General features: G+C 42.3%; 1 protein-coding gene across 16 annotated transcripts in view; it reads right to left on the bottom strand.

Moving 5' to 3' along the window:
- Positions 1–25294, bottom strand: part of CELF4 (CUGBP Elav-like family member 4) — a 688948-nt gene that overhangs the window by 293740 nt on the left and 369914 nt on the right. For all 16 annotated transcript variants that reach the window (XR_004420789.1, XR_004420790.1, XM_033086042.1 and 13 more), the window contains exon 3: positions 2840–2888. Coding sequence is in view for 14 of the 16 variants with exons in the window: in XM_033086042.1 (XP_032941933.1) it covers positions 2840–2888 (49 nt within the window). In the remaining 2 variants the exon portion in view is untranslated. The remainder of the gene's footprint in view (positions 1–2839; positions 2889–25294) is intronic.

Genomic DNA, 25294 nt, shown 5'->3' with positions numbered 1-25294 from the left:
ACAGAAAACATCTAGACTCCAGAAGAGCAGAAAAAGCTGAGCTGAATCTGGTTGAAGGAGAGAATAAATCTGTGACTCTCATCACCTTTTACTTGTGAAAGAACTTGCTGAAAAATTCAAAGATTCATGTTTAATCAAAAAGTAAGTATTTGTCCCCAAAGAAAACACAATCTCACTTCCTCAAGAGCGCTGCTCACCTTTTTCAGTAAAAACCTCCTTGCAAACTGCACTTTCAGAGAACACTGCATTTTTTCATTAACACTGTGGCCTGGCTCCAGAGTTCCCCTACATCCGGGATGTGTATTCCCCACAATCCAGAGTGTGGACTTTGGGAAGACCAAAGACTTGTGCTGTGTGGAAGAGCTGCTTCATCTTCCAAGCCCCCTCCTCCCCCACGTCCCATCCTGATGCACAGACAGGGTATAATAAGCTACAACTTAAGTTTCTTTGTTGTTTAGGCTGACCTTTATCTTTCAACCCTAATGAAGCTTTCTGATGTGCTCCTAAGATACACAGCCTCCTTTTTAGCATTCTGTTTGCTGTGCCTGCTTTAACCGGTGGGCTCTTGAAGAACGTAAGTTTTCATACAATGCCTCCCTTGGGTGCCAATTGTTCTTTTCTCCCACAGCTGCCCTTGAGTCATGCCGTCCTGAAGCATCACCAGCCCAGAAGCAGCTTGTCATTGGGGAATTAGGACAACGTGTCATTCACACCAATGATGAGAGCACCCGCTTGGCCTCTGCATTATGATCACCACTGACAGAAGAAATATGGGAGCAGGCTGGATGGGAAAAGATGAGGTTTGTGCAAGCTGGGGAGATAATTAGCTAAGATACAATGAGGAGGGGACCACGGGTGCGATAATGTGGAATCAAGCTGCCACTGGAGCCCTTTGCAGTTCAAACCACTGCTCCTGAAAGCAGCTGCTCTTAGCAAAGGAGTTTGAAAACCCTTCCCAGAAAGCCAGGCATGTGTTCTCTATTACTGATTTGCATTAAAAAAAAAAAAAAAAAAGATTGGGAGCTACATACCCTGTAGGCACACTAAGCAAATTGGCCAGCCTAATTATTATTTTTTGGTATGTCTAATTAAATGGACAAAAGGCCCTCCCTTCACTCTCGCTGTCGGCACGAACTCCACTGGAATGTGCATAATGTCCCCTCATTTGCCCAGGCAGCTGAGCCTTTCCGTTTTCCCCTAGGAGATTGGCATTGACAACTGCCCATGGCTTACCCAATCCTACTCAGACACAGAGCCAGATCATCAGACAGGGAGGGAAAGGGGAGGAAATTGACCTGGTTCTGTTAAAAACCACTGGACAGTGCTGTAGGATGTGATATGTCTTTGTTGCAAGTCAGAAATGTGCCCTGGCCCTTGAATGCAGAACTTGCCAGATCCCATCAGATACTTTCTGCCCATTATTAACCAAATTCCCCTAAATTTTATTTAGAGCGGGTCTGAAAGTGCAATATTTATCTCTGAGATTCCTGGTGTTTCTCCAGCACTCCTGTTCTGACATGGCACCACAGCCCTTCCTTGCAGAGCCTCTCTGGACCTGTGGTTTCACCAGCCTGTAACACCAGCCCTTTAACTAGAAGCTATGTGCAAAGTCTTCCAATGACTTGAGTCACTGGAGAGTTTCAGCCTCACACTGAAGCAGCCAAAGTCCCTGAAATCCACAGCTTTCAAATGAAAAGAGAGAGAACATGGTGCCTTTTGTCTGTGAGGCATTTTTCTCCTTTTAAGTAGTTGCTGACGGAGATTTCCACTAATGCCAGCACAAAGATAGTCATCCCACAAATGAAGAAGAGTTTATATTTATGGTGGAAGTTAAAGAGTTTTCAGACATCTAAGAGCCACATCATTACTAAATGACAAAATCTACTCCCACATTTATCTGATACATAAGCACTAGAGGGTTTTACTGAAAAGATGAGGAAAAGGCTCTCTATTCTTTCCCTGAAGAGATAGGGATAGAGAGGAAGAGAACATGTCATTATATATATCTGCGTGTGTATATATATAAATGTACAGATACAAGAAAAAAATAGCAGGATGGTAATTTATCCAGCATAACAGACCATCTCACACTCTCTCAGTGATCTGTGTGTTTGATCTGACAAACAGGCTCCTATTAGAAGAGTGCGGTGAAGTATCACCACATCAGTTCAGGTAAAAAACCTTTTACAGGAAACACCTCATCACTGGTGATCTATTGAACAATCACTTAACAAAGCCTTCCAAATCCACTGTGTAGAATGGAAAAGCAAAATACCAGCTCCTGATTTCAGCTACACCTGTGCAAATCCTGAATAACTCCCTGGGTCTGAGAGAAGTCTTCAGTTTCCACAACAGGTTTATCCAGATAAGCTGATACAGGTGCAGAAAACTCTGCCAGCTCAGAATTTGCTTTCTCCAGATGTGGAGTTGCTTCAGTGCAAGCAGAAACAACATGTCTAGAGAAACCATAAAATATCTGCTTTATCTTAACCAAATTAAATACCTCTACAGCTCAGCCTGACAGAGGTCTGAAAAAACCCCCATTGCTGTCCACTGCTGTTAAACTTTGTTAAGTTAGTGCCTGATGCTTCACTTCTTAACGAGGCAGTTATTTGTTTCTCAGGCAATCGCTGGCACCTGCCTGCCTTTTAAAATCAAATAATAATTGAATATGAGGAAAGTGAGACGAAGTAAAGGAGATTTAATAAAGAGAATCTTTGCTGTGGAGGGAATTTCTTTGGCAGTGATTACGTTACTAATTGATCAGCACATTGCCTGAGAGAAGCCAGAGACAACAATTATATTTAGCAGTGTGGCTGAAAGCAATGCAGTCAACTACCTCCTCGGCTTTCGCTGTCCGCTGGCTTCACCTGGATCGGTCTGTTCATCTGCAAGGAAGAACAAAGACAGACACGTAATTAATGGAGGACTCAGACATTCATACACACAGGCTTGCTTTGCTTCTTCACTGCGCATCATAATTAGCACCAGAATTTACTCCACAAGGGGGGAAAAAAGCAATTAGTAAACAAAGAACTAACCATGGAGTGCAGGCTGCGCCTTGGTCTGAGGCAAATAAATCAGTGTCACTCCTCTTACCTGACAGTGGCTTTGTTGAATCACACTGGGAGAGGGATCTGACTCATTTCACACAGGTCATGAAATTTTAAATGTAACTTTTAAAATTTCTAATAGTTTCCTCTGGAAACACTGGTGCGTGAGAGCAAAAATGCTTTGTCAGAACATCAGGGTCAGTGAAACTTAAATTGCAAAAATTTCTTGAGATTGGCATTATGAAAAGGATATTGAAAAGCTAATTCCACTTCTACTGTTAACTCAGTAGGATAGTCATGTGTAACATAGCAGCCTCCATTTCAAACCTGGGGAGAGGGATTTGGATGTAATTTGTCCACTTGCTGCAGAAGTGTTGGATGCTGAGAATTTTCTGGGAGTAGAGGACCAGATGTTCCTTCTATTGTTTTTTTCAGATATATTTTTTCCTTTCTCATATCACAATAGAAGTAAGTTTAAGAACCTTGCCACTGTGCTGTGAATAGGTTTTCTGTTATTCAAATTATCCCCCTCTCACTCAACAAAATCATTGGGGACCATCACTATTCCCAGAGCTGCTCATTCCCAGGAGAGAGAGCAACAGATGCTCACAGTGCTCTTCATTGGCAGTGCCTAACACGAAGTGGGTGCCTGAAGAACAGGGATAAGGGTATGACCTTCTGTCAATAGCCAGAGCCACAGATTGGATCAGAACCAGCTAAGAATTTAATCTGAAAGCCCTTCCCTGCCTCATACTCCTTGTCACATAAAGCAATCAATACCCTGTAGATGGACTATTCAAAATATCTTTCTATGTATGACCATGTCTGAGCAGAATGAAAATATCTTTTTGATTTGTCAACCAACAAAGAAAGTACAAGTTCAAACACGCATCACAAGGAGCATGAGGTCAGAAGGCAATAGGAATCTCCTAACATATGTCTTCACAGTAAAGTCAGACCACAAATTGGCTGATGAATGTCACAGGATGCCTTCAGGGAATAATATCCATCCCTTATTTGTGGCTAATCACAGTTGGGCAGCAAGACCATTAGTTTTATTTTTCCTTTTACTTTTTTTATTTTTTCTATTTTTTTTTTTTTTTGGAAAGTGCTTCATAATAACTTAGATTTATTCTAATTGCTCTGCACACATTTTTAGTAATAACAAATTACCAAGCAGGTGGACAAGTAGGTTAAGATGATGAAGAGCCCACCAGATCCTGCTGTTTTGTTGTCTCCAGAGGAAAAGGTACTTATCCATAAACTGACTACAGTTAGACTCACACTCTGGAAGAGAAGGATCAAGGGCTGCAGATGCTGCTGAACAGTTTCTGCTCTCCTCTATGCCTGTATCATCCAGCAAAATCCAGGCTGATGAAGTGCTAAAACCAACAAAGAGTCTGGTAATAGTCAAACCTTTTATCAGCCCTTTCTTCTGTCACTGCAAAGACCTGTTGCTCACGTAGGTACCACAAGATGTTGGCAGGGCAGAGGTGAAACATGAAGCAGCAGCAGCAGGACAGACACCCTACCACAGGGCTCCTTTACACCCACATGTGAGCAGCTGGTTGTTGCACACGTTCAAAGATCTGACATCACACAGGTGAGCAGAGTACTCTGTGTCATAGAACTCCAAAAGTAGAGAAAGTGTAACTTTAAGCCACTCTTAAGCTTGGTGTTTGACACATAAACAGTGCATGGTCTTTTGGAGTGCCTGTTCCTCTCTGCTGATCATGGAGGTTGTCTTTGCATTTAGACTTAGCTGAGATGAGTCCCATCTTGCTTCTCATGTGCAGGACAATGAAGCCAAATTACTCAGTTGCCTCCCTCAGCTGCTCAGCCTCTGACTGCTCGTGTGTGCAGCAGGTTGGTGTTGACATCCAAGCGCCAACTCAAGACCTGATTACTTACAGCACTTACACCCTTATTACAAAACATGGGTTCCTGTATGGACTCCATGGCTAATCCAATTTCCATGGCCAGAGGAGGGGAGCCAGAGGTCCTTGATGATCATTCCAAGACAGTCAGGACCTGATCCCATGCAGTCAGTTAGAGAAATAGTCACACTAGCCAGGAATTTACGGGAAGTGTGCAGCTACAAACTTGAGAGGCAAAGTCTGGAGTCCAAACAGAGAGAGCCTTGAGATGCAGAACATCCCATAAAAGTACTACCTACATAGGTACTGAAGTGTGCTAAAGTCCATGAAAATTTGCAATGAACTCAAGCAACTTTTGGATCCAGCCTTGAGAAAAAACTAGAAAGACTTCATCCTTCCTTTTTGAGTTGAATAAAGTCAGTTTGCACAAGGCAGAGGGCATTATCAGACCCTTTGGCTAAAATGAAGGGAGACATATATTTGGACTTCAGTTTTTTTTTGTTTTGTTTTGCTTCTTTTTAGGGTTTTTTTTTTTTTTTTTTCATTTTGGTTTGGTTTGGTTCTTTGTTTTTGTTGTTTGGGGAGTGAGAAAAATAAGTCAATTCCAAAGAAAGTTAAAAAAAAAAAGAGTGTGGGAATGAACATGCAACAGAGGAAGAAAAACCTGGGGAAATTAATAAGTAAAAGGCTAGTGTAATTTAATGTACACTATGATTTATACACTTGACAATTTCTTTACAGACCAAAGAGAAAGTGCTGCCTGAACAGAGCCCATAATACAAATTGAGATCATCTTGACATGAAAGACACCAATTATAGGGAGAAACACTGTGAGGAAAATAATTAAGTTTCCTTTTTCCATCTATGGAATTTTTTTTTTTTTTTACATAGACACTCTGGGAGCAAGGACCTGTCATGGGGACCAGAAAAGGACTAAAAAGGGGAATAAAATGGCAGGACAATGTGGCTTCCTCAGTCTGGGGAAATGTCTGCTTGGGAACAAGGGAATCCAGACATTCAAGTTCCCTGCTTATTCTTTATCTGGAAATGGCCATAAGTTAAGTGGAATGAAACCAAAGTTTGTGCTCCTAATCGCAGCTCTCTGAAGAGTCTTTGGGGAAATACTGATATGGACATCTTTAATATCTGTCCTGTCTTGGTGGACCCTGAGAGTGTGACAGGAGAAAGAATATTTCCCAGACAGCAAATCTGATTAATACCATCAGGAAATCCGCCTGAGATCTGTGGAATTGCAGATGTGGCTGTAAAGTGTTATTGAACCCTGTCTCTAGAAGGCTTCAGAATGGATTTGGCTATGTGGGAGAAGACCTAGGGCAGGCTGACCCAACATCTGAACTGGTAGATGGAGTGAGTGTACTCTGTTAGGCTTTCCCCTAGAATGTGCTGCACTCCTGTTTTTTCAGAGGTCCTTCTTTCTTCTGCTCATGGATGCTCTTTGTGCTCTCATTTGAAAAATGTGTCCTAGTTCTGTGTTATCCCTGCTGTGGTGGCACTGAGAAAGAAGTAAACTGTTTTACCATTTGTTAGTACCAAAAGCATTTATCTCCTCTTTAAACTCTCTACCATCCTTTAAGACCTGACTAAAATTTTTTATTCTCTCCATAATATGGAGATGTCTGACTTTATGGTACCAGAATGCTCTATAGTTATAAAACCATTATAAATCAGGACAATGTTTATCCTCTTTCATGATTCAGAGTCCCATTTGGCCAAAAATTTACTTTCAAGTGCTTCACTCAACAACAATTTTGCAGCAAAGATGTGCTGAGGACCACTGAGGCACGGAGATTTAGGCAAGAGCCAAATAATTTAATTTGGATCTCTGGTTATATATATGGGCACAGGTTTCAAAGAGGTGGCGAGAGAGTGGCACACCAGAGTTTTATTCATGACTGTGCTCCCAGTGTGAAGCCAGGAAAAGCCTGTGGCTCAGGTTGCCCATTGGTGCTGGGAAGAAGTACCACTGCAGCTGTGAGTTGGCCTATTTCAGCAAGAAGGGTTGGGTGTCCTTCTCCCACAAATGCCATAAATATTTGTGTTGATGGTGGAGTTAGAACTTCATGTGCACCACACTTCTCATTTTCCTGTCACTCTTGGCATGTTCACCTCTGCTGAATACCACCTTTGCTATCACCTTTGCAAACCTTAGGCAAGGTGATCACACTGGCTACACTTCATGTCCTTCATTTTGGGTTGTCCTTCCTTTTTTTCTGCCAAAACCCAACCCATCCAAATTATGCCAGATATCACCATCTCACACCAAATTGCCACTGCCCCACCTACCCCCACCCCAATTCTCCCAGCAAGCAGAAGCACAACATCATTTTTCATGTCCAATTACAGCCACTGTGGTGCCACTGTTAAAAGACAGCGCAGGTACCCCTGTCAAAAAGGGTTTGAGTTACAAGAAGCGATGAATTATAGCAAGCCCTTTTTCAATTCTCCACAGAAATGAAATGTCAGAGCTTGCTGCTGTATTTTTCTCAGCACCATCAGCTACAGGCCACTGCAGGAATTAGACAGGGGACAGACGCTTTTCTGCATCATGATTTTTCTTTTCCTAAGGTTGTCGTTCTTTTCCCCCACCAACCCTTTTCTGCTCCCTCTGGCTTTGATATTAATTTAGAGCTGGTAGAAGGATCACCTGGGAAAGAAGAGTAGGAAGCAGAGACAGCTGATTTCTCACTGTCTCCATCTTTCTTCCTCTTGCTGTTCCTACTGCACTTTTCCTGCTTGTCTCACCCACTTTTTCATTGCTCATCAATGTACATTGTGTTTACAAGTAGATCTAAAACTCTACTTGAGAGTGGACAAATACAGAGGTAAAAAAAAATAAAAAGAAGGAATGGAAAAAAATTCCTCAAAAATATGGAGATATCCTGAATAGATTAAAATGTGCTCTGAGACAAGAAGAAAAAGGGAAAAGATGAGGAGATTACTGAAGATGAATTAAAGTCACTAGTGGTTAGGAAAGACATGACCAAGCAGAAGAGAGGTATGTTGGAGATAATATTCTGTTTTTAAAGATGATGTCACTTCAGGAGACAAAGGTAATTATAGAGCTTGTGTGTTTTATAGGACTGTGAAGATTATCCTTGTGATCGTCTAAATAATAATAATAATAATAATAATAATAATAATAATAATAATAAAAAAACAATATTCTTTCCACCATCCTTAGAGGTCTTAAAAAATTGAATACATTTGTTTGAAGACATATTGGGGGCTTTGGTTTGTATCAAAAACCATGATGAAAGGATTTCTGCTGCCCAATTTCTGGAAATTTCCAAAGAGGGTAAAAAAGGTTCTAATCTCTGTCAAGACCTGTTTCCAGCTCTCTACAGAGTGATTTTGGACACATCATTACATCTGCCTCTTTCTCAGCTTTTTATTTTACATAATGAAGATAAAGATATCATCATGTACTATGAAGGTGGTAGATGGGTGAAAAAAGGGTATCCAAATTCTGCTTTTAAACACACAAAGAAAGATACAAACATCAGTCATTTCTATGCTTGAATTATGTGGACAGATATAATGGCAAATAACAAAATCTTCATGCTCACTGATGTTGTGTTGTGTTTGGTATTGTTCAGGCATCAGCCCCCTAAATAATGATGAAACTCAGCTGTGACATAATAATACAGGATTCCCACTAGCAGGTGTTAGAAAATGTTAATTGGTCATTCCTGCAACTCTGTAGTTGCTGGTTAGCTTCATGGAAAAAAAAAAAAAATCTTATGCCAGAGCAACTTCTACCCTAAAAGTATTAAATAGTTCAGATGTTAATTGGAGCTAGGAATAGTTTAATACCTGCTCTGAAATTTTCAGGAAAGAGGTTTACTATTTATTTCATCGGTGGGACAGGATTTAAAATCTTTCCCCATTTCCCCAGGAATTTCATTTTACTGTTTCTGCCAGCTGAGTCTGCCATGAGTCTTTTTTGAGTCTGCCATGTGCACAATAGTAATTCCTCTGAATTCAATACAGCTATTTATCTGAGCAAAGGTATTGGCAGGAATGTGTTTGTAGGAGTGGGTCATAATTTTTAAAGTGTTGAACAAAATCTGCCCTGATAGAGGGCCCTAAGGAAATGCAAAGTATATCAGTGTCAAAGTTGGAAAAGCCAAGGAAATCACCTACAATTGAATTGTGTATGTGTAATTGCAAAGTTCAAGTAAATCACTCTGTACCTGATTCTGAGTGACATAATTGAATTACAGTGATCTAAACTAGATAGCCATAAGCGTGAATCCAAAGCAATCTCCTTTCTCTGAAGGAAAAAAACAAAGTCAGGGCTCAGGTGCTCAGCTCAGGAAAATTTCTCCAAATGCTACAGAATCAGGAAGGTTTCTTCAGCACAAGTTAGCTACACAAGTAGACTCCTGCATTTGTCTAGTTCAGCTGTAATGCATAGAGCAAAAACCCATGGGAATAGAGGTAAGTGCTGTGTTTGCACGGATTGATGTGTAATTACACATTAACCACATTTGCTGTGGGCACTCTGAATTGATACAATGTTGGATTGTTTTTTAAACAAACAAACTAACCAAATCACATAGGTTTACCTTGCTAGGAATGCCTCTGAAATGACTATCCCAAACCTCATCTTGGTAAAGGACTCTTAATTCCTCCCTGCCACCCTCTTCCCCACCTATTGAGATGTGTGCCATAGGTATGTACACAAACAGATGAGAAGACCTGAAATGGCAATATGTGAAATATGAAAAAAACCCTCTGAAGGGTCTGACCTTTCCAAATCAGTCAATGCTGTGGTGCCTACCCCTGAGAATGATTGCTACCGGCCATCCCTGCTCTCTGAGAGTATTTTCTATATATCATATAAAACACATTATATCCCATCTGTCTAACTATTGATTCATCCTTCTCCTTCTCTCCTGTGTGGAGATGAACCTAGAGGGGCTCCAGTTCAGCTCACGCTCATGTGCACAAGCCTGTGGCTTCAAATACTAAACTTTTTACTCACAGAACAGTTTGGGCTTGATGCTAATCTTGTTAATAGGCAGATAGAGCCTTCCCAATACAACAAATAATTTGGTTTGTTCCTGAGATAGCTGGGCATGTAATGTTCAATGTCTCTGGTTTTAAATGAACTGGGGTAGGGCAAAGGGAGAACTCATTCTTCAGCACATTAGAGGACAAAACACAGGATATTTGGATCAAAGTCTCATTTTCCAAAATGAGAGAGGTAGGACTGCTTTTTTTGCTTTTAAAATTTTTAAATTTTTTTTTATATCTTAAAAATATTGTTTCCTGTGCAAATCTGCATGTGAAAGAGACAGCAGGAGATTACTTTAAAGTTTTGGGCAGTCACATTGTAAAAATGGTGTTCAATAGTTGTATCTTCACCCACTAGACTGTGCTGCCATGCAGTACCTTAGTGACTAAGGGAAGAGGATGATGCCCTGATCACCCAGATGGGTTTATTGCACTCATGAGTCTTGCTTGGCTCCTGAACTTGACCTTTCTTTCCTGGAAAAGAAAGGTGTCTTGTGGATGGTGACTTTTGAAAGTGTGCCTGCAGCTCTAGATCCTTTACATGAGTGAGAAGTCTGAACATTTAGTGAGTACACTCAGGCATGTAAAGAGTCCTAGGACTGGGCCTCTGATCATGCTAAGCTACATAAAAGGGTCTATTTCTATGTGTATCCTGGCAGCAGAGGTATAACTCCTGAATGAACATGCTACTCATTAAATCTCATTCCCTGCTGTTACAATGAGCAACCACAATGTGAAATTCTGTTCATAAACACATCAAATTCCAATATAAAACTAAGTCAGTCTTTTGCTGTCCTTTCCTTCCTTCTTCCCTAGCATTAGTAGGGAAAAGTTCTTCCACAATTCTATCTTTATTCTAATTTCCCTCTTGAGTTTATTTCAACATAATTTAGATCTAATTTTATAATGTGCTTATACACCTTCTATTGAAAATCATTCTCTCTATCCCTAACTTTCTCTATTAGCCAACATGTATTGAGTAGAAGGAGACCTCATTCTCTTTCAGCGTAGACACTGTGATCCCGAACTCCTTCAAGGCAGGGCAACAGCATAGTCACAGAATGATGGAACCATTTATGTTGGAGAAGATCTCTAGGATTGCCAAACCCAGCTGTTAATACAACGCTGACAAATCCACCACTAAACTGTGCCCCCAAATGTTCCATCTGAAAGGTTTTGACCACTTCCAGGGATGATGACTGCATCACTTCCCCTAGCAGACTGTTCCAATGATTGACCACCCTTCTGGGGAAGAAATGTTTCCTGATATCCAACTTCAATCTCCCCCAGCACAGCTTGTATAATTTCCTCTTGTCCTGTCACTTGTTATCTGGGAGAAGAGCTCAACCTCCACCTGGCAATGACCCCCTTCCAGGTAGTTCTAGCGAGTGACAAGGTCTCCCCTGAGTCTCCTTTCCTCCAGGCTGAGCTCTCCATTTCCCCCAGCATATGAAGGGTAGTCCATATGGATACAACAACTAACAAGCACAGATCCTTACCCTGCTGATGGCTAAATGCATGCATGAGGCATCACAGCATTTAAATGAGTGTTGAGAACATGTGCTGAGGGTCCTGGGCCAGTTTTGCAGAACTCGGCTAAGGTGTTTTTGGTGGTGGATCTCTCTCTGCCTGCACCTCCCAGCTGACAGCCTCCCCTCAGACCTGACATCCCAGTGGTCCCTTGGGTGCTCTTGGTGCTGTCCTGCTGCTGTCTGTTGTCTGGGTGGGGTGTTCTCTGCATGTAGGTCACACCCTGGTCACACAGAGCCCCAGGGACTCAACGCAGACATGAGCAGGGCAGGGAGACTGTTGTATCCCTGAAGGCATTGTAGACATTACCCTTGTTCCCTCACTAGGAGATGAACATCTGCTCTTGTCTCTCCCTTATCCAGAGCCCATGGCCTCTGGCTACTGGAACCTTCCTGCTGCGCTCTTCCCCCTCTGGGCTTTATCTCTTCTTCTGAAGCAAGACCCAAACGTTGCCTTTGCCACTAATGGTTGCTTGGCTTGACTCTGTAGACTTTAGGCAAGGCCAAGCTCCATTGACTTCAGTGCTTTGAGTGCAAAAAGACCTTGGCCACCATCCATCCAAGAAGATTAGACCTTCTGTGCTTGTAGCTTTGAATGCCTGGCCACAAAGATAAGAACCACAGCCAGCCCTTTTGCCTATGGAGAAATGCTTTCCACAGCACTGCCATTTAACAAACAACTGAGTAAGCTGTGTAAATTAACTAGCTGCTTTCACCCACTGCCAGGCCCATGAAATACAGGCTCTCTCACTGATCTAAATGTGCAGGTAGCTTCAGAGCATGACTATAAACACAGCCTGCCCAAGAACTGAAAGAGGCTCTCACAGGTTAAGATTGCAATCAGGCTTTTCCCTAGGACTGGGCTAGATCCACTCTGAGCCAAAAAGGGTTTTTTCCCCCACCAGTAGTCCTGCTTTCAAGGTTAGTGTATTCACTCTCTTCCTCCTACCCTAATTTCTCTTTTTCCAAAGGTTAAAGTCACCTGCTGTCTGCAGTATAACATGGAGCAGTCCATTACCTCAGTTCTGAACCACAGGAGGTTCCTACCTTGACCTATTCCAAGAAGAAAGCTCTGGCATTTCTGAAGCACAAGACCTTCCCTCTCAAGGTGTATCCCTATCCTGTCCAGGTGTTATGGCTGTGCTCTCCTTTCAGTTCTATTAACTAATAAATAAAGTTTAATTTTTTCTCCTAGACAGCCTGAAATAAGTTCCATTTGAGCAGAGGAGTCCCCAGCAGCCATGCCACCTTATCCATTGACTTGTGTAAGCTGGTATGAAATCACACCTCAAATTAGATGTGTGAGCACTTTGTTCTGATGATTAGCCCCCTTAGCTGTGCACTGGATCACAGCTGCAGCTCCTGAGCTGGCAAAAGGAAAATAAAAAATAATTTAACAAAAAAGAAAACAAGGAAAGACTCAGAGGAAGAATAAGATTATCTTAATCTTGATAGTGCCCTTTTAGAGAAAATCTTCTGTGAAGGGACTTAGAGTAACAACTTTTTCTGCTACCCTCCTTCACAGCTAGGAAATGCATACAGGGTGTGACTTTAAGCCCATGCAGATGCACAAGTTAGTCCTCAGTTTCTGTCAGTAAATGAATAAGCACAAGCTGGAAGCTTGCAAATTTTAGTAGAGCTTTCAAAAAAGGGAAAAACAAAAATCTATAGACTCCCAAGTATTGCTTGAATTGAGAAAAGGATATAAGGCTTGAAAACAACCCAAACACAAACACTGAAAGAAAACCCACAACCATTCCAGGTTTCAGACCCTCAGTGCGATTCTCTGTACCAGTTTCAGCCTGTATGAGGCCCTCCAGTGAAAAAGGAGCTACCTCTCACTCCCGTCTATGTATAACTGGTATCATCTGGTCTTATGTTTTGACAATTATCTGTAACATAATTACCAGACTGATGAGTCTTGCTGATTAATTATGCCATCCTTCAAAGTTGATCTGGATACTTAAAATAAACAAACACCCTGGTTGGGTAACAAAGGTGATTTTCTCTCTCTGTTCCAGGCAACAAAGGCTAGCAAACTCATTCCACTGTGTAGGGATGTGGTCAGAGAGTCACAGAGATTTTGGTTTCTGATCTGTCATTCATGTGAAGCTGCTTCTCTTCTGGTCCCTGACCGCACCTTGACTTCCCCCCCCTCCTGAATGATAAATATTTCCCCTCTGCTGTGAGCTATCTAACAAAACTGGTGTCTGATACTAATGCATCACTGATGCTTTCCTCCTCTAATTATGCCTAAATATTACCTTTCTTTATTTTCTGCCTTGAACCACTTTTTGCTTTTTCTTTTTTTTTTTTTTTTTTGCATCAACATGTACCAAAGCATTAAACAAGACATTCCATTAATTTCTTCATCATCATAACTTAAGCCTGGGACATACCCTTTAAATATTCATTCAGCTATGAAAACTGGGCATTAAAATTTTAATAATGTCAAGCTCATTTGAACTGAGCTCCTGGGGGACTATTACGATACAATTAGAATAAATATGATGATTGATTTGGTGTAAAGGTTCACCTGTCCACATGTGTTAGTGGCCGGAAGCAGCGTGCCACCTCTGGCATCACAGCCAATAGCTCCAAGTTATTTAAAGTTTCTCACTACCTTCCTCATCACCCCCACTCCTGCTTGCTTGCAAGCTTGACCCCCTCCCTTGCTTGCACAGAATTGCTTGGATTAATTTGGAAAAGGCAAAGCAGGGGGGCCTCACTAGGAACTGCATCCAGCAGCTCTCTCCTCCTTCCTTCCCCTTCTTGGGCTGTGGCTGAGGAGGGAGCATTGTTCAGAGAAGTTCAGATATAAACTTTCAGGCCATTAAGGTTTTGCAGTGTGTGTGTCTGAGTTCCAGGGCTTTGGTGCTCCAGGGTGGATGGGGACCAAGCCTAAGCAACACAGACATGTCTGAACCAGCCTGGAGGAGAGCAAAGCCTGTGCTTCCTAGCAGGGTCTGTCCGAAATCACAGAGCAGAGACAGGCTCCAGATGTGATCCTGAGAGTGAAAAAAATTGCAGAGGGGGAAACTGAGCAAGAAATCACACTACTTAAGGAGCCTTCTGTTTCAAATGCAGGATGTTCTCAAATGCACAGACAGATAATTAAAACATTTTGGTCCACTGGGTGCTGAGCATATTTGAAAATTTGGGCCAGGTTCTACTTTCTCTCTCTGCAGTGTGAATTGGGTGCTACATGTTGTAAATATGAAAGGAGATAAAATGGAGCCATCACCACTGAGAACAGTCTTAGGCTTTTCTTTTTTAAAAATAATCTACTTTAATAAACTACTCATTAATTATTTGAATAAGGATAAAATGCAAACTTCTCTGCATTTAAAGCTAACCCTGATCTAGCCCTGTTTACAAGCACTGTCAGAGCTTTTGGGGCTTTACCATCAGTCTCTTGATATATGGTGCTTTCCTTAAATCCTCAGCTTCTGGACCTGGGCAACTTTTTAACAAGAATTTTAATTTCAGAATAAAAGAAAATTCTTAATGCTCAAAATATCACTCAAAGAAAACAAAAATATGAAAATAAATTTTCTCTTATTTATATTATCTTATCATACAGGATTGCTTGAGATAATTTATGACTGATGCATCTTTATTAGAAAATTTTGATTATTAGAAACATTATTCATTTTCACTGTTTTCAGCCGTTTTGTCTCTCTCAGTATTTTGCTAAAACAATATACTGATCCTAAATCTGTCACTTTCTTTTTCAAATTCAAATCAAGTCCAGCTCCTTTCCTATTTGTTGTCTCTATTTCTGTATAATTTTCTTTTAATATTAAATTTTAGTAATATTTTGGTATTTACTTTTACACTCCTACCCCCCTTCAACAAAAATATATTAAAAAAATAAACTCAACCCATTACACATTACAATATGGAGACAAGAAAGGGAGAAAATGGTCACTTGGTGTTGATTTTCTCTGAAAGAAAGCAGCAATTTGGGGAACTTTCTTACTGTGAATGCAGTCTGTGGAAAGATACAGCCTTTTATAATTTTCTGAAGTCTATTACCTATCATCTCCTTCCCCACTAAGCTTCCTCCATGGAAAAAGGGGTTAGACAGTAATCTTTACCTTTAGGGCCCATTGTGAGGATTAATTAGATACTATTCCTACAGAATTGTAAAGTTTTAAGATGCTATATGAGCTCTCACTGTTATTATAACGTGCCATACCTGCATAACATCTACCACTGCAATATTACCCCTTGGTTGTTCAAGACTACAGAACTGCTGCTTCTAATTGAGTTAATGGCTTCATAGGTTGGTAATTTAATAAAACAGACTGCTTAAACCAGCAAGGTTTTGATTAAATGGGGTGTGTGCAAAGGGGAATTTATATTTGTTAGAAGCTCTTTGGATCCGAGGTATCAAGGCACGGATAATGCTGGTATAACAGCCCCTAGCACAGAGAGGAGGGAAGGACAGAGATGAAAGCCACGGAATCATGGAAAATCTCGAGTTGTAAGGGACCTACAATGATCACTGTAGTACACAAAACACTTGTCTCTGTAACTTGGAGCATTGTTTAGATGCTTCTTTAATTATGACAGGCTTGGTGCTCTTTGGAGCCAATGCCAGTGACCAGACACCCGCTCACTGAAGAACCTTTTCCCAATGTTTAGGCTGAGCTTTCCCAGACACAGTTTTGTTCCATGAGGGAATTAGGGATTTAGCACTCCCATCTCTGCCTCCCTTGAAAAAGTTGTGGGCTGATTCACATCCTGCTACAGTCAGGTATTCTGGGCTGGTGTGTGATGGTGTGCACATCCAGAAAAGGCGCTGTGCTGCTGCCCCTGCTTGCTGTGACCAGCAGATCTACCTTTGGATATCATGTGGCTTCAGGGAGGAATTAATGTGTTCCTTTCCAGCTGGCCTTGCCCACTAGCTTAGCCCCAGTACTAGAGGAAAAATTGGAGAATTTGGGGCAGAGACTATTTCCTAATGGAAAGACTTAGCTTGTGCTGAAATCACAGGTACATCTTGAAATTGCATTTCTGAAGCAAGTGCCTGTCCGTGCCCATGCAGAGGAAAGGGCTGGTTTGAGACCTCCAGAGGGAGCTCTTGGCTACCTAAATTTAAACAACTAAATTATGCAAACCCAATTTCCTAGATGGAGAAATTAAGGATTTACTCCGGGAAGCCTGCTTCATTAGGTACTTAAAATGTACTCAAAAGTTAGTTACTTCAGTACACAGACTGGATCACACCTCTGACTTCAGTGATTGCCTGTCTGCAGTGATTTTGGACTACGGGAGCAGCTCCAGGTGCTTCCACTGCCTGCTGGAGTAAGTAGGAGAATATTGCCCTGATCTTGGAAAAGCAAGGCAAAGAATCCCTGCATCGTGACACTCTCCTGTGCTGTAAATGCCAATTCATAGCTGCTCCCTTACCACGGGTCAGCGCCACTGAGAGTTAAAATTTTATTCTTGTTTTGTCCCTCAAGGGCTCCCAGTCAGGCAAATCTGAAACCAAAGCAATCCTTCCTTTCATCCGTCTGACCCTGAGAAAACAAAGAAAGCCAGGCACAGCGAGCATGGCTATTTTGTGTATAAAGAACAGCACCCACAAAGCTAATGAGAAGCTTTTATGGCTGTTTGAAGAGCTCTGATAGGTAATCAGGAACAGGTCCAAGCTGCAAAGTTTCACCTGTCAAAAGCTGGGCAGGAACTTTCCATAATAAGAGCCAGGCACAAAATTCAGATGCTGACACAAACACAGGCATCTTAGGAGGGCATATGGCAATTGTGCAAGTGGCTGGGGCTGTAATACCTGGCTCAGAAATCTGTCTGAGCTAAGCAGGTACTCGCTCACATCTTCACCTGACTCACCAGCTCAGGTGCTGGGGTTTCATCAGGACAGGTGGGGGGTGGTGCCTGACCTTGTGGATGGATCCAGAGGGGCACCTGAGGCCGGCCATGAGCCCTGAGTACGCTTTCCAGAAGGGGAACCGACACTTTGTGACTCCAAAGGACCTGGTGTCAGCATTTTGGAGGGGAACAGCTGGCTCAGCAGAAAGAAGAAATAATAGGAAATTGGGAAGTCTGACATCAAAAGTGGATGTTTTTTCCCTCTCCCTAAATGTTGTGCTCTGGTTTGGTGGCAGGTTATTGGTCCTGGTAGTTAGTCTCTAGACCGCCTTATGGCAGGGGTCAAAACTGCTTAATGAAAATTGTCCTCGTCAGCCTTAAAGTCTGTGAACTCTGCTGAAGTTCATGAAAGGTTTGTGCTCTCATGGAGTCTCAAGCAAAGACTCAGGACAATCTGCCTTTGGCTCCAGGTATTGGACCCAAATTGTGCTTGTTCCCCACAAGAATCCTATTTATGGGATCATCAGAGATGTTTTGATTAACATTAATTTCATGCCAGGCCAAAATGCCCCCGTGACAAGCTCCACTGAGCCAGTGCTGAACAAAGGAAATTCAAAATTCAGCTCCTTCACGTGAGATGGTGTGTGCATGTGTATGTGTGTGCACGCTTTAACTAAATCATTTATGGTCAATAATGCCAGGTTATTATAGGTCAATAACTTTCCATTATTCACTAGCCTTGCTGTGCTCCCACTGTCAGGCAGCACAACGGCATGTTGGCTCTTGTGAAGCAAAAAGCTCCTGATGGGAGCTTTGGAAAAGCAAGCACGAACACAGCTTGAGCAGAGGAAAAGAAAACAGGGGAGGGAGAGAGTGTGAAAAGTTCTAGTTGCTCTCAGGAGTGTCTTGGGGAATGCGTGTGTGACATACTCTCTATTTCTCATACATGCATGCACACTCAACCCCTAAATTCATTATTCCTGTGCTCCCAGCTGGTCAGATGTGAGGCAGCTCAGATCCCAAGGCTGCATGACCACAGAGCTGGTCCTGAGCAAACATTATCTCTCATTAAGGTCTACAAGCTCGGGCTTAATGCCACGGTAGCCTGCGGGTTGTCTAAGCTGTGTGCGGACAGTTGATGCTCACAGCTGCCTGCTTTGTACTGGGTACCCGGCACAGGAAGGGTATCCGGCTTTTTTTCAAGTCAGGGTGCAAATGTCAACGAATAAACAAAAATGAAGAAATCAAAAATTGCAGGACAACACGAAAATTATGTTTGCCCCTGTCGCTGCTGCACTGGTGCTAATGCTCTGCCCTGTGTCTCATGAGAAGGGTGGTCAGGAGCCTGGAACTGCAGGCATATGTAAATAATAGTCTGTCTCCGTGGAAACTGCAGGAGGCAAAAGCCAGCCCTGTGGTTTGGCAGAGACTCCTTGGTACTCCTGCCGAGGGTCTGAGTGTGCTTCTCCCAGCCAAACATTTTGAGATGACAGCCCAGGACACGGGAGCTGTGGGAGGGACTCACCCCTTGTAAAGGGCAACCAGCAGAAAATTAACTTCTGTGTGGAAAGTTGAGTGGTCAGTAACTAAAAGTCTGTGAGAAGAGACAAGGAAGAATAATGCTGATTCTTCACTGACAGCAGATTATCTAAGATTTTTTGCCTAAAAGCCTTTTTGTCCCTTTGCTGAGCAGGGCATTGATCCTAATTCCAGCTAGCACTGAGATGATGCCTCCTTCATGAGACATCTTGGCACTGATCACCCTGAACATGTGAGAGACAGCCTGGGGGAAGAATGTCAGCTTTTCCTGGTGCTCCAGGTAGTGGCCACTGCTGGAGATAACATCCCTGGCAGCCTTGGCTTTTTTAACTCCCACCTCTGCACAGCTGCCATGGGCAAGGAGGAGTTAACAGGCTCTGAAGAGCTGGTCCATTTTGAATGTGAATAATGGGAATACTCTCCTTCAATCGGTATTCAGCACAGGGATGTACAGAGGTATAAAGTTAATCACTAGCTGGGCCACCCCTATTTCCAGAAAAAGAACTTTAATGCCTTCTTTATCCAATGAAGTACCATTGTTATACCTGCATATTATGAAGGGTTTATTAAACCGGTGATAATCTATTCAAGATAAAGTGATCTGTATGGCCAACTGAGCACAGATCAGACAGAATGATGGGAGGTTATTGTTAAAATATGCAAATTCACATCCTATTGAAATGCAAACCCTCCAGATAAGATTTTTTAATAAATCTGGTCTTTTTTCACTGCATGAAGGTAACCTAATGTTTATTGACTTCAAGACCATATAATGGAACGTAATATCTATTAGTCAGATCCTTGCCTCTCTTTCGATTACTGGAGGTACATGTTCTGGCTCCCGAAGAATTTTTGTTTTATAGTTTGGTACAAAAGAAAAGAGATTAAAACCCCTAAAATTAATTAACTTCTTTTTTACACAAAGCCCCCCTTCCTCCTCAAATGCTGTCATTAGTTACTCAAGTAAAAGGAAGCAGCACCCATCAGCTGAGAAACTGTCCAATATTTTCAGCATTAGGAAAAACAACCAAAAGGAGAAATGCTATTTGGGAACACCTCTGTACAGCATAAAACATAAATTAAAACTTTTGGATGCCTTCCCTGGGTTTACTATTACCACATGACAGAAATTTGAGTGAAGTTTCATTTCAGTCTTCTGTAAAACAGGACTATGAAACAGCTTGACCTGAATTGTGTATATGTGTTTCTGTGTGTAAGACTTGTTTAAAGCATATATTCAGTGTGTATTTATGATTTGGAGGGGTGGGATGAACAGGTGGTTACAGAATCAGGCACAGTTTCAGATACCAAAGTGCCAGATGAAATAAAGGCTTTTATTTTAGTGAAATGCCAACACTGTGATAGCAAAAGTTGAGAACCCATTTCTGCTTAAAGGTCACTTCTCCTCAAACCCTGTAAAATTTACATGTTGATGTAGATTGATCTGAGATTTGGTGTGTCTAGTGAAGGTGGAAGGTTTGTTTCTGATTCCGAAATGAAGGTCAACAAAGTAAAACTACCCTGAAATAGGAGCTCCCTAACTCCTTGGAAAAGCTCTACGCCTCTCAAAGAGACTTTTTATGCTGCTGTTAGGCTCTCCCAGCTTTTTGTGGTCAAATCAGGACTGTGATCATGTCTAAAATGGTCTCAGGCACTCAGCTTTTTACTGAGCTGGTTCTTGGTGGACAGAGTGGAAGCAGTAGGGCTGAGCAGGGTGTCACTGCAGGGGATGGGGCAGCAGCTCAGCTGTGGGCACAGGCTGGAGAAGCCCAATAGGTAACAGAACTTGTGTCAGTCAGGGAGTGCAAAAAGCTGCCTGCACTTGGTTACTGGAACATCTACTCCTGTTCTGACCTGCACTGCTCTGCCCACACACAGCAGGGGGCACAGCACAGGGACTGACTTTTAAGTGTGGCCAAAAATCTTTACAGGACTGCTCCTCTCTCCCACTGCAGGCCTCTGGCTTTTCCATCACAGCTGAAGAATAAACCAAGCCAAACCCTTCTGGACACTTTGCCTATGAGGCTGATGGGGATGGGCACAGGACGTGCTGCCTGCCTGAGTGTCTGCAGTGGGAGCAGCAGTTCCCATCCCCAGTCTGCACTGCTGCCAAAACACAGACTCTCAACCCAGGCACCCTTCTCATCAGTCACTTCATTGGGTATACCACCAGTTACAAATTAGCACTTAATCAAGATAAATCCCATAGGAAGGATACGGATAATATGCAATGCATTAAGCCTGCAAATTAAGATGGTCTGATTTAGCCCTGGCTTTAAAACTCCCAAGCTTGCATTAGGACTAATGATGAATGGATGTACGTCCCTGGTTGGACAGGAGCTCTGTCAGGACAAGGCTGCCCAGCAGCGACAAAGCCAGTGCTGAACAAGTGCTCTGCTTAATGTTCATTAGGCCTTCCACACTGTCCCTGCTTGGGAATGTGCTTTCCCATGTCGCGGATGGTTGTAATAGTGACACTTCTCCAGGATCTATTGACTTATTGGTCCTAGAGTTCATTAATAAAACCTAACTGAGGGCAGTGGCTGCTGGCATAATTTGCACACTGATCAGAGAGGGGAAACTGAGGCACATGGCATCATATTTGATGATGTGAAAGGAAAGGCTGACCAGCACTGTGCCCAGGGCTTTCCATTCACTTGCTCTGAACAGGTTCCTGCACGTCACCTTGCTCAGGCAGTCTCAATCATGCTTGGGAGTCTCTTGTTCTTTCACTAACTAGCTGCAGGGATATAGGTGGCATTTCAGCTCTGAAAGTGTGGCCCAAGGTAGTTAAAGCTCAGTGGCCTGAATTCTCCTAACAGATTAGTGGAGTAGCACAGCAAGGAAACTCTTTCCCACTCCATCTTGTGGGCTGCAGCATGGGTGATGCAGCAGGATTGTACCTCCAGCTATGAATTCAGCAATAGCTAATGAGTGTCTTGTTCTGAGGTGCAGCAAACGGGAAGTTGAAGGCTGCTTCTGTCCCTCTGTGACTAGGAACTCTGGTTATCCTCTCTTCCTGCCTCAGCTCCTGCAGGACCTGAAACAAGCCTGTTATCGGGCCTCACATCTACTATATATAGTCCAGAAATTAATCTCTGCGTGAGATCAGGGAAGAAGAAAACCCTTTATCAGCTTGCTCACCCATCAAGGTCAGGGTCCACATGGGCTGGAGTACACCAAAGAATGAGTCCTGCAAAATGCAGGGGAGCTTCTATTTTAAGGGAGGACATATGTGGTGCAGACTTTAAGAGGAATCGGTTTTAAGATTCACAGCTGGGGAGCAGGAAATGGCTATGGTCTTCCAAGGGTTAAAGGGCTTTGTTCTGGCTGCAGGAGTAATTTAGGGAAGGAAAATCCTTTAAAATAACAAGCATGGCAACATCTGTGGTTTTAAAGGTACTTTTCTCCAGATTTGCACTCGTGTTCAAACTTGTCACAACAGGGTATCTTTCCTGGATGTCATACTGCACTTATTACTGGGAATGACTACTTTCTACAGAGCGTCTCTACTTTATGGCTTTTTAAGATATGGATGTTGTCATCATATTCCCCAGAGATGTGTTCTGGTTCATGGAGAGGCTGTTTTATATAATCTTCTGTGAAAGATTAAAACAGCAGCAGGAACAACAATAATGCAACACACTACCTCCTGAGAAAAACTATGGAGTGGTGGCACAGGCAACAAAATCTCCCCACCCACTGCAAAGTAGCAGGCTTAATTCGTGTGGTCAAACTTCACTTTCCACAGGAAGATTACATCACATTAATTCCCAAGAGAGCCATGCTGTCACTCTGTCCTGGGAGAGCCTTCACCAAAGCTGCCTTCACTGCCCTCGTACCCTAAAGCATCTCCTCTCTCTTCTGTACTGATATCCTCCCTGGTGTCTCTCCATGCAGCAACTCAGACTGGGTACCAGCAAGTGGAGTTCTGCCAGCCAGTGCAGCTCCTGAAATGTTCTTTCTTCCTGGGCTAGAAAATGTCAAATCTCACATTTTATGCCTCTGTCTTCTCTTGGCGGAGGAAACGTCAAAACAAAACCCAGAAGTGATGGCAGGAGAGAAACTTGGGGAGAAGGCCCGATATCAATTAATAAAACACTACTAGTGAGGGCAAGGGATTACCCTCAGGTACCTCACTGTGATCCAGGGTGTCAGCTTGACCCAGTCTAAGCCCAAAGTAAGAGAAACTGTGTCCAGGCAGAGATGCTCAGTAATTTGCCAGGAATTGCCAAGGCCAGAGTTATCTTACCAGGGTGACTTTTTCATTTCCAAACAGCACTCTAAGCCACTTATCAATAACAAGAAGGTTGGTGTGAAGCTTATGTAAGAGTAGGAAAGTGACTTATTTTTACCTTTGCCCATCTTTTATTTACTTCACCTCCAAGATAAGGAGCCAATAGCTGTGGATCCAGGTCCACAGGAACAAGAAGGCTTTGTGATCACTGAGCAGGATTAAGGTGACTTCTTGTTAATTTTGATAATGTTGAAGATAGAGCTGAAGGAACAGGATACGTCTGTGCCCTGTGGGTGTGTGCATTTGTGTTTGTGTCTTTCTCCAGCTTGCCAGCTGGAGAAAAAGGCTCTAAGCAGCAGAGGTCTGTGTGTGTGCTTCCACTGGTCTGTAACATGCTTCTGGTTTTACTTCAAACCCAGATTAACCCCATGGGTTTGAAAATTTGACCATGAGCATGTGACTTAAATCCTGAAGGAAAACCGTTCAAGCCATACAAAAATGAAAGACTGCTGATGAAGGGCAAGGGAAATGACGCAAAATGAAAGCTAAGAGCCAAAGACTTTCAGTATAAAGGAGCTGAAAGAGAGAGGTTGGAAAATTCTCATAAAAAAAGAAGTATAACAAGTGCTGTCATGGATGATTATAAGGGTTTGAACCTGTCACCCACAGCAGCAAGAGCACTGGCCTTTCTCACTTGACCTGAGGAGATAATGCTGTTAGCTGAGGTTAGAGAGGGCAGGTGATGTGTCACTGTTCAAATACAAAGCAAAGATGTCCTTTCACTCCAGATAATTAAACCAAAACATAAGCAAACAAGGCCTGAAGTTCTGGAATTGCCTGGCAAAGACCCTGAAATCCCTTAGGAAATGCTGCTAGACCTTCTCATCTTGACAGCATTCACCCATCCTTATGAAATGCTATTATCTTGAGGATATTCCATTCCCTGGTGTCTGTTTAAAAAATACCAGTCTAGACACAACCAAACTACACCCACAATGACATCCCAAAATGTCCTGTAGTACTTTACAGTACACTGAATTCATAAGAAATTTGTACATGGCATTGCTGAAATGCAGCCATTTATAGAAGATAATACAGCAAGAGCCTCATGAGAAGGTAAATTCCCTTTTCAGAGAGCAGGACTGAGTTGCTTATAACATTTTCTTTACCTATTTTGTGCACTTTCTGTGAACAGTGAAATGGTTCTCTACAGCAATGAATATTCACAAAACCCCCAAATTTCCAAGACATATATTGAAATATTAAAGGAAGATGAGCGCTCCATTTTCTCATGGAGATGTGTCTGCTTATTGAATTGGGAAAATGAAACACATTCACCATATGATTTTGCTGATCAATCACAAATCACCAAAACAGCCTGGAGAGTGACTATGCATAGATAACAATTCAAATATGCAAAAAGGGAGAGAAAATGCAACTTATAGTTAAGAATAATTACAAAGAATAATTGAATTAATGATTAGCCAGCCATTAATATGAATTCTTTGGGATGAGGAAATAGACTGACCAGCTATCAATATATTTAGCATAGAAATTAGGAGGAGGATTATCACTCATCAACAGCCAGCAGTCCTAGCCTAGCTGGAAAAGTGAGGAGCAAGACACAAGATCACGTTCAAGATGAACCTTGACTGGTCCATGCAGTGGTAAGGGATCAAAGCTGCTGATCCAGGAAGGTTTTTCACTATTATGTGTTTCTGCTGTTTTTACATTACTTTTGATTTTACACCAATGCTTTCAAAGCAAGGGTGGCTCTTACAACACTTGTCAGTGCTGAAGATTGGCTTAGAAATAGCTCAGCTTCTGAATTCTTCTCCATTTGAATGTTGTTCAAGCTTTCGTACAAATATGGGTTGATAGAAACATAAGTTGCACTTAATTATTGTTAAGGTGAATCAGCTCCAATTCACTTGCCTCCAAAGGCAGGAGATTCAGGAAACCGATTAGCAAATGTTGTTGTTATTTTTTTAAATTATAAAAATATTGTGAGAACTGGCAGAATGGCTCAGGAGTTTCAGTTTTCAAAACCAGTTTCCAAAAACCTGAACAAAGATGTTTTGATTATCTCTTCATCTGTTCACGATACTTAGTTTTCTCATTTGAAAGTCAAATAAGCCAATGTCATTTGGAATGAGAGACGCTGCCTGACGCATATGAATAGGA

This window comes from Catharus ustulatus, chromosome Z (assembly GCF_009819885.2).
Source record: "Catharus ustulatus isolate bCatUst1 chromosome Z, bCatUst1.pri.v2, whole genome shotgun sequence".
Classification (NCBI taxonomy): Eukaryota; Metazoa; Chordata; class Aves; order Passeriformes; family Turdidae; genus Catharus; species Catharus ustulatus.
The sequence above is the reverse complement of the archived record's forward strand: the minus strand, read 5'-3'. Positions and strand labels throughout refer to the sequence as shown.